At 42.7% G+C, this 10,376-nt stretch overlaps 1 protein-coding gene across 1 annotated transcript in view; it reads left to right on the plus strand.

Annotated features, from left to right (window-relative positions):
• Positions 1 to 9,329, plus strand: part of ngfra (nerve growth factor receptor a (TNFR superfamily, member 16)) — a 31,152-nt gene extending 21,823 nt beyond the window's left edge. The window contains exons 5-6 of the mRNA XM_069676342.1: positions 989 to 1,215; positions 7,033 to 9,329. Coding sequence (XP_069532443.1) covers positions 989 to 1,215; positions 7,033 to 7,085 — 280 coding nt within the window. The 3' untranslated portion in view covers positions 7,086 to 9,329. The remainder of the gene's footprint in view (positions 1 to 988; positions 1,216 to 7,032) is intronic.
• The last annotated feature ends 1,047 nt before the right edge of the window (positions 9,330 to 10,376 follow it).

The raw sequence follows: 10,376 nt of genomic DNA on the forward strand, positions 1-10,376 counted from the left end.
AGCTCTGTAATTGTTCTCAGCTAGCTAATTAAGCTAGGTAGCTCCATGAGTTAGTTAAAAACACTTTCAAAAGAATAATTTAAAATAGGCCATTCTTAAATATCTTCATAGCTAAAAACTGATGTTTTGATTGATTTTGCTGGCCAAAGTGACAACTCTCACCTGTGCTTAGTTTAGCTAAGTTAGCTAGCTGTAATTTTCGCTAGATGACTAATTAAGCTAATGTTAGCTCCACAAGAAAATACATTCTGTAGACTGAAGAATCCTGTAAAAGTAGCTTGAACCTACTGGTATTTAGCTAAATTCCCAGGCTAAAAAGTTAGCATCCTCCCTAGTTAAATGTGGAAAATATATAGACACTGTTCTTCTTTTGCAGTGTTGAGCTAATTTGAAACAATTTGGCTGTTTAGCTACCATATTTGTTTGTTTGCTGACAGAATTGATTCAATTTTGATATAAAAAAGGATGAACTGATGAAGTTGGCTAATGTGACACTATCGCTAATAATGACGAGGTTGCTTTACTGTAAACTTTCCAAATCTAATTAAAAGTAGGACAAAGACATAAACGTTAGCTTAAACTCTAATAGCATCCTGGACCAGCTTATACACAATAGAGGAATGCTACAGTTAAAAGATGCTAGTCATGAACAGGGCTCCTTTATGTAACCTAAAATACAACAAACTAATGTAGTTAGCTTGGTTCTTGGAAGCATTCAGTTACTGTAGCTATTAAGCTAGTTAACGGAACATTCCGAACATTCACGCTTGTGTATTTGGTTCTTAGTTAAAAAAAAGGGGCTTGCTTGTTTGTCCACTAAGCTGTAAGCTACATCTGATTGACATACAACAATCATTTAAAATACAGTTATGACTCATCGGTTATTGCTTTATAGCTCAAAACTGCTGTGAAGTTCCAAACATCTAAAGATAGTATCACCTATACTGACTGGATCATTATCTCCCTCTGACATGCCACATCTCCACAGGTGGAACAGCTGCAAGCAGAACAAGCAGGCCGCTAATAACCGCGCGGCTACAAACAACCAGATGGTGACGCCGGAGGGAGAGAAGCTGCACAGCGACAGCGGCATCTCGGTTGACAGTCAAAGTCTGCAGGAGCAGCAGCAGCAGCAGCAGCAGCAACAGCAACAGCAGCATGCCCAGGCTGAAGTCCAGGCTCAGCCGGCACACTCACACACGCAGGAACAGATAGGTAAGCCTAAAACGCACTCTTTATATTTTCAGTATTTATTCTGGAATTGTTATTTGCAATGTTGTAAGAAGCACTCAGTGGCTTCCATATTAGCTACACCTATACAACTTAATGCAATCCAATACTGTGTTGCCATGAAGTCTACTTTTAAGATGCCTATAGTGCAAGCTGAGAAACTGTCTATAGTAGCCTGGCTGTATATTGATCACGCAAACTCAAACTTGACTTAAGGCACTCATCCAAGTCTTCACACCATTGTGTTCCAGCTGCCACAGAAAATCCTTATCAATCACTTTACGACCCTATACTCACATTTTGAGAACATATGTGGAGGGTTCCCAGCATTGTGCAAACATTTTCCTTAAAGGGAAACACACATTTCTGTGGATTGAGATCAAAAACAATTCATCGCCTTGGAGAAGGACTAGCATATAGCGGTTAAAGCAGATACTGTAGACTCACATGCATACATGATGTATTAGACTCCAGGAATGTCGAGATTAATACTGTAAGGCCCTGCGGTGAAATGAGCGTGAGGCAGGTACTGACACTAAACAGATTTTGCTTGAGTTCTTTACTCATAGCTTGGCTGAATCACAAATACTGACCTAAGCCATCAACATGATGCCAAAATATTCAGCGCTGACAGTCGTTTGAGACAGTTTCTTAGCTTACAGTAAATATTAGAATTGCAATGTATAAGGAAAGTACGTAACTGCATATGTTTGATCTATATTTACCTTTACTACTCTTACAACTCCTCTATATCTATATTCGTCACTCTTCGACTCATAAAGTATTTTGGGTGTCTGACTGTAAGGCAGATTTCGCCACTCGGTCTCGCAAACCAGACAAAATCGAAAAGGTTTTGTAGGATTAGCTCAGAAGATCATGTCTGGCTTGGAGGGATAAAACCAACATTATGCGCTTATGCACTACTGATCTATTATAAAGCAATTTACAGTAGGCGTAATTCACTTCTTTCAGTGCAGTGCATTGAGAGTGAGAGACTGTGTTTGGTTTCATTGTTGTTTTTTGACAGTTGTCTGCGATTGCAACTGGAAAAAATATGTAGTTTGCACAACTCCCAAATCTCTCGTTATTAAGGATGCAACAAAATTGTCAACAAATCCCACGAATAGACCAAAACCGAGCGCAAATTGGTTGATGCTGGATCTTTTGAAATGTGTCACCATTATATATTTTCATTTTAGAGTTAGATTCAAGAGTTAGAGTATTTATGGTAGCAGGATGTTGTAACGGTAAATGGACTGCTTTTTTAGTCTTCTAACTGTCACATTCAACCGTTCACATACGAATCCACACACTGATGGAAAAGGCATAAGTGCAAATCTCCACTCAGTTTGAATGGACATTCAAACACCGATAGCCATGCCTTCGGGAGAAATTTGGGGTTCAGGGTCTTCCTAAGGACGCTTCGACGTGACTGTAGCAGTCAGGGATCGAACCGCCAACCTTCCGATTGACCGACTCTACCACTGAGCCACAGCCGCCCCGTGTTGTATGTGGGTTTGACTCACAAAATGTCTCTATTTTTGGAGAATGATGGAGGTCTACTGTAGTGGAATACGCTACATAAGGATTTATTGGATCAATTGGTTTTGGTCATGTGACAGGATTTGTTTACGGTTAAAAAACATAAAGAACATCACCATATCATTTAAACGTAGCAACAGAAAGTTACGGCTCTACCTGCTCACTTCATCTAATATCACTGCCTTTAAATCTTTTACTAGCATTTGGTACCAGCACAAGAAAAATGAGGCTAGGTGCATAATGGGGAATCAGAGAGTGGCTACAAAAAGAGGATAACCTTTAAACAGCTCGGAGAATAAAAGCAAGTGCTGCCGGAGAGTGATGCGACCTCTGTAAAAGCAGTCTACCTCCCTTTTAATACTCAAATAGCACTTACATTAAGAGATGAAACCTGGATTCTCACTCGATCTATAACCATAAACCTGAGAGGCCTTTTAGTTGAGAAAGAAGTTCAGTCATGAACTTGTTATTCATTCAGGCATTCACGCTTCTCTCCAAGACGTTGTGTCGGGAGTATCTCACATATTTCCTTCCTCGTTTTATTGTGAATTACAGCATCAACACGGATAATGATGCGCTTACAAGCCAAACAGCTGATAAATCCTCCCTGGAAGAATCCCCAAGACTGTGTCTTTTCTGGGATACCCATTACATTCTAATGAGGCTTGGGAAAAAGCTTATTTTGTCTTTGTGTTTTGTCCGAGTCCATTCTTCCACTCGACAAATGCAAAGCCCGCTGCATGTCGAAGAAAAGGAGGAATTTCTTTTGGAGGAGCAGCTCTGGATTGGTTCAATGAGAAGATAAGTCCCCCGTTAACCCTGTCGCCTCTCTAACTGATTGGCTCATTAGCAGGTGTTATGAGACGGGATCCAGGCTCGGTCTCGCTGCCTTTCAAAATGTGATCCAGCGTCAGTATTTAGGACGTGCTAATTGGCATTAGCACCGTCTGCGGGAGCGGAAGCCATTAAAAAGGCAGCAAAAGCTCTTGTGCTGGGGGCCGCTGGTTCCAACTGGATGTGTTAAAATACGCGAGAGGGTGAGAATATGCGCTATAAATCCACGCTAATCACAGGGGGTTTCCTGTTCCCAACGAACCATACTTTACTGGCGACTAAAATAATGGGAACACCTCCAATCAAAACAAGTCAAATAAGCCTTTAAAAGGAGAAACAGAGCAGTGAAAATGTCTCGTTTTTTGAGTGACAACACTCCGAGAGGGTATTCCCTGCATGAGTCACAGCTGAGGGGAGAGCTCCTACGTAAAGGGTGCTCAGCCTCATTTCTGTCTGTTCATCTCCATTAAAAAGAGCGGCCTATCTGTGCGCCACTTCTCCCTGCCCCCAAGCCTCCTCTGCTGCCTGCTTCCCTCTTCTAAATCCTGCATATTGAATGTGTTTAAAATTTAAACAAAACTCTAAGGCCTCTCTCACCGTCGCCCGTCCCTGCGTCCCTGCCCTGCGTTTGACCTCACAGTCAACACAAAGTGGAGTCGAGGCAGAAGAATAAACTGAGAGTGCAGCAGGAGATGTACGGCCCTGTGTTAAAGTAACACGGATTGATTTTAATCAAAATGCAGCGCAATATCAGTAGTTCTTGTTCTGAAAGCCACGGGAAAATGATGCTAAAAATAAGTCTTATTGAAAACCCAGAGGGAGGATGTCCTTATTATAGTACTACAATCAACTGCTGTTGAGGGGTTCCCGTTCAGTTTTGCTGAACACTTGTGATTCCGGTCTAGAGCCTGAGGGATCTACAGCTCATAAGTACAATTCCCAGTGTGTAACATTATCCAGCAGCGAGTTACAGTAATAATGTCGCTGAGTCACATCACGAATCACTAATGAAATTTCTGTAATAATGGAGAGATGACTCATCGTTTGTTTTATTCTCCCACATAAAGGAGTTTTGATAAACTTCCCACCATTGTTGGATGCACTACATCAGACCGTGGTGTTTCATTTGTTCATTTAGTGGTTATGAAATTGCAAATTTTTTTTTATGTATGGACACTCCAACAGTAGACATGCTCATGGATGTCAATGATGAGACCGTTAAAGCCCAATTTGACCTAATAGTTGCCTGAACTATTGAGCTAAACTAAAAGGGTTTGATACAAAAAGGTTTGTGTCATCGACATATCAACTTAGGGTGCTTTCACACCTGACAGCCACCGGACCATGCATCTCCTGAAAAGACGGGACTCTTTTCCAAATGAACCACGGCCCGGTTTGATTCTTGGGGGAGTGACGAGGAAATAGAAATATGGGCTGACCAAAGAATTTCACAAATGCTTGTCGAAGCGCACAAGAACACGGAGGTATTCAAACTGTTCAGTGAAAAACTAAAGCAAAGTGGAATTCATCGAACTGTGGAACAATGTCGGTTAACAGTAAAAGAACTGACAACAAAACTCTCTCTCTCTCTCTGTTTACTTCAGGGAGTTTCACACGTGGAAATTCTGACCAATCAGAAAGCAGTTTCCTTGCGCATCAAAACTTTTATTCCGCTGGTAAAAGCAGCTGTGTGAACACAAACCAAACTCCAGGCAAAATGCAATATTGTAGCAATTTGGTCTTTGATTCTGATCAAACAAACAGACTTTAGGTTCTTATGGTGGTGTTCAATTTTCCCTACATAATACAGCAAGGTGTGTACTTTAGGTAACAGTAAATTTGAATGGAAATCAATTCATTACATTAGATAGCAAAGGATTCATAATTAAGTAGTCGTCCTATGCTTTTAGGAACACATTTACAGATCTACTGCGACATTTATACTTATATACTTATCCTGGCTGGTTATCTATAACATAAACTGTTGCTTCATCATTGTTGGAGAAACTGGCATCACAAAAGGCCAAATAAGCCCCACCAAACTTCAAAACTCCAAAGAGATATTCATGTCGTGTTCATGTCAGATCCCATCATTTACTACAGAAGCCAGTTGAGAAAATACGTTTTTGGGGCCTTTAATTGTTACAACTTTTGACATAATACTGGGAAAAGCATTCAAAACACTGCAAGGTTTTGCCCTTTACCTGCTATTGTCCAGGGACCGACTTCCTCATAATCTGTCCATTGAATCTGAGGCTTAACTGGAGGAGCAATAAAACACGTTACGCAATAAGCCGCTGGCCCGGGGGAAGTAGTGTCTAAATAAGACGCAAGTAACATTATTTTTTTCATATCAGTTAAAAAATCCAATGTCTCTTGAGTTCTTGTGATTACCATGAAGCTATCTCAAACTCAGTCCCAATCAGCAATTTGGAGAGCTTTATCGTGGCTCAGGGTCCAATCAGGATGTGCTGAAAAAAAAAGGAGAAGAAGAAAGAAGAAGCCGGTAACAAAGCTCTGCTGTGATTGGGAGTTCACATTTCAGGGAATTGAAATGATTCAGTGAAAGACAGCTTGTATTGATTTTTTCGAATGAGGTTGGACTCTATAAAACGTTGGATAGCCATGTGGCCGTTTTTATTAACGCTGCCTCTAAAATGAGGCGAACGGCTGCTCGGGAACAGCTGCACTGAGGTGGAAGCATAGGTGCAATCCACTGTGCATATGTCTGTGCGTTACAGACGGCTTTGCAGTGGCCAGCATCAGTGTATTTGTGCTCTTTGTCGCTGATGATGACTGTAGTGTCTGTTCAAACTGTGGAAGAAGATAGGGGTCTTTGGAATGGGACAGGAATGAAAACAGAGGGAGGGTATGACGTTATACGTCGACAAAAGAATCCCCCTTTTCTAAAGCTTTAAAATAAACCCTCTTGTACGACACTCTCCTGGCACAAGGATGCATTTATAAAGGCGAGAATACACCCACCAGAATCGGGGGTCCTCTCAGGAACGCCTCTGCATTCCCCCGCCGTTTCCATGGATTCCCTCAATTGACAACAGGTTAAGAGGTTTGTGGGAAAAGAGAGCGTTTGTCTCCCATCCTCATCCGGCTAATGACTCCGGTTGAACAGGTTCGGATGAGTGAGTGACACCACAGGGCCCCCTGCAGGGAAAAGTGTGATCATCAGGGGTTTTCCAGCACAGAGGGACTTAAAGTAAATTGGTATTTTGGTGGCAGATTTAATGAAAACATGAATCAGACGCTAATCAATGTGTCTTTACTATAAATGAGCTGCTCAGTGGGAAATACAGGAAATGCTTTGTTGGTATAAAAGGTTCAAATTAAAACATGAACCACCGCTGATTTAAATACCACCTGTCTTCTCCCAGACGACCTGACATATTTCTTTTTGCTTTCTCTCCGCAGTGGTGAGGGTGGATGGCGGCCCCCAGCCTGACACGCCTCCCCCTGAAGTCTGAGGATGAAGAGGAGACGTCAGAGCTGAAGATGGGGAAAGGAGGCCGGGGGCTTGACGCGGACCAAAAAGCAAGGGGAAGCCACATGGGAATGTAAAACTGACTCCGGTTCATATCTGAAGTGGCCACAGAGCAAAGACTTTGACTTTCATGAGCCTCCCAGCACCTTTGGGCCACAGTCTGACTCTTCATCCCTGCATACAGAGTCCAAATCTATCCATCAGTGTGCCTGGACACGAACTGTACGGCAATATCAACCACTATCTGTACCCATGTCACCGCAGATACATAATCATAGAAAACGCCAGTGCATCTCATATTAACTGACAATTCCAGTATCTAATATGCTCACTAACTGCCGATTTAGCATCACCTCTCTAAGCTTCCCATTTTCCTTTTAATTCCACGATCACTAGCCATGAAACGTATGTGCCTGAAATGGAATTAGGCAGAAAGGTCCTCCGTGATCTCCTCTTTCTGTTCTTTGTGCATCAAAGAGACCTTTCTGTCTTCCTCTGCGGCGTCCCACTCTCAGATAATCCTCCGTCTCCCTCCGTAGGATTCACTCCATTAGACCCCCGCCGTCGTCTGCGATACAGAAAGCAGCGGGGGAGCCGTGAGTCACTCCCGACAATCTTCTTGAAGTTTCTTGTTCTTTTATCATTTAACCACGGACGCATTTCATGGCATGTTGTCTTGGAGAGTGTTTGCGTCATTGTTTGAGATTGGCAGCTCCGACTGATGCAAGTGACTCATATCTGGGAAGAAAGGTCAATTGCCGCGTAGCCCTCTCGGTAATCAACTATTTTTTCCTGCACTTTCTACCCCTTGGCAGATATAGACCCCATCTCAGCGCCTCCAGGGATTGCATTTCAGTAATTTCATGCTTATAATGTAACACACCCGAATGTTTGACTCCTGTTTGTGGTGCATTACTTTCATTTTGCAGCTTGAGTTACATGGCTGATTCAGCAGGGTGCTTCTATGGGCCTCTGTGGAGCCTGGATGTGCACCATGAGAGAAGCATCTCCCGGGCTCTGCTGAGTCACCGCCATGAGTTGACATGTTTGAGCTGTGACGTCATCGGTGACCCAGTATACAGAGCTGCTAAATAAACAGATGCTTTAATGAATTGGGTGCGGGAAAAAAATGTGCAAAGCGGAGTCCCATCTGTCATTCTGTACACGAGCTGAGGGGGAAATTGGGACACCCCTCGGAGGCAAACTCTTCACCGTCCTCATCTCGCTGACAGCACCACCCTCTACATGCTCACTCCACGGTGATGCATACAGCTCTGATAGAGCCTGATAAACAGTTCTGAGGTGCTAATGTACCAGCCGTGGCGCTCCCGTCAACGCAGGGCCCATTAGAGAGACGTCCTGACAGGCAGGTAGTAATTACCTCAGGGTTTCAGCTTCTTTACCCTCTGTTCTTCTCGGCTCAGCCACTGCTTATTGGGATCAATGCTGTGGTCGACAGAGGGCTGACAAGGCCCTCTTTGAAGCCTCACCATGACATTACAGATCCCTTATCCAAGCCCCGGGCCGGTGACATTTACTATATCACCATTGTGATATAAAAGCACTTAGTAGCATGGCTGGGTGGCACTTTTTTTATCACACAGGAACACTTTTATGTTGGCCCCCTCGCTGCTTGCAGTAACTGTGAAAGCAGTCAACAAAGAGATCTTGTAAAGAAGTATTCTGGAGTTCAGCTTGACTGCACTGCTTTGGCATCCATTCCTACAGGGGCATGTACCTTCTCAGGGTCCCTCTTGTTGTGGTATGACTAAAAATGAGAGGATTTCTGTAGACCACCTGTTTATGTACGATAGAGTAGGTAGGTAGGTAGACAGGTACAGATATGAAGCAGCTGCTAAGTAAAAAGGTACGGGTTAATGTGTGTAGTAGCTCATTCTGGCATGATTAAGGCACTGAAGGATTAGAGATACATTTTATAGACAGCACTTAAATGAGAAGATCAAGCGGCACCCACCGGCACTGCGATATGAAACAGGGAAGTTCCAAAAAACTGCAGTTCCTCTTGTGGCCACTTGAGGCTGGCTCCAAATGTGAGTAAGTCCCCATTATGAGCCATATTAAAATGTCCAACTTTGCAGCAGATTTAGTAAAACACTTTACAACTTGGTACAAATAACTAAATACTATTGAAAACCCTAGGGTTGACGACACCGCTAATTAATTAGCCTTGGCAACGGACTGTATAGCTTTGATAATGTTTGTTAAACCAACAAATGTTGACCTCGAGGCTTCAAAAAGTTAGTTGAAAAACCAATAGGTGACATCACACTGGCGATCTTTTGTCTGTAGAGTTGATTTAAAGCTCCCGCCGGCAGCTGGTTAGCCTAGCTTAGCATTTAGACTGGAATACAGATGGGGAAACAGCTAGTCTAGATCTGTCTAAAGGTGACAAAACCTTAACCTTACCAGCACTTTGAAAGCTCTCTAGTTGACACATTATATCTCGTTTGATTGACTGATAGTTTAAAAAAAAATTTAAGTTAAGAAAACAACATTTTGTTTTTTATAGATTGGCTATAACCCATTGATAAGTGGTTTCAATCTTCCCTGTGTAACTCTCGCAAGTAAAGCGAATAGACTTCAGTGAGTCACTGTATCCTGTGTGATGCTGCCTGGATGGGTCACGTGGTCACCGACATCTCAAGACAATTCAACGTTGTGGTCTCCTCGCTTTGTGATTCATCCTGTTTGGCTGCAGCTCTGCGAAAGGAAACAAATAAAAAGCTGCTGTATTTTGCTCACAGCTCCACAGTTGGTGTGGGCATGTGGTGTGGACATGTGACCACACTCACACACACACACACATACAGTGAAAGTGTATGATTCACTCCTCTATTGAAAGAGCCGGTATGATTCATCCTGATCCTGGCTGTGGCTGTGACATTAAAGCAGACGCCGCTACAGTATGAGTGACCAGAGTGTAGATTTAAAAACTCCCCCTGGGGTCCAATCCGCCCTCCAGCAGCACCCTCATGCCACCCTCACCTAACTTCTTTTCTTCCTCAAGCAGCTTGTGAAGTGAGACACACAATGTAAGAATGTACAACCCGAAGATAAAATGAAATATGCAAGACACATTCAAGGATCAGATTTGATTTTGCCCTCATTTTCTTGTTGTTATTTGTTTTGTCTTTACATTTGCCTGTTGGTTTATATTTTGAATAGTATTACACTTTTGAAATCAGTATTTTTTCTAACCAATATGTTATTTTGTAGCACTTATTAGATGTAAAATGAATGCACTCAAAGAGTG

The sequence above is a fragment of the Semicossyphus pulcher genome, unplaced genomic scaffold (genome assembly GCF_022749685.1).
Source record: "Semicossyphus pulcher isolate SPU_LCO1_2020_fin unplaced genomic scaffold, fSemPul1.0.p SCAF_25, whole genome shotgun sequence".
Classification (NCBI taxonomy): domain Eukaryota; kingdom Metazoa; phylum Chordata; class Actinopteri; order Labriformes; family Labridae; genus Semicossyphus; species Semicossyphus pulcher.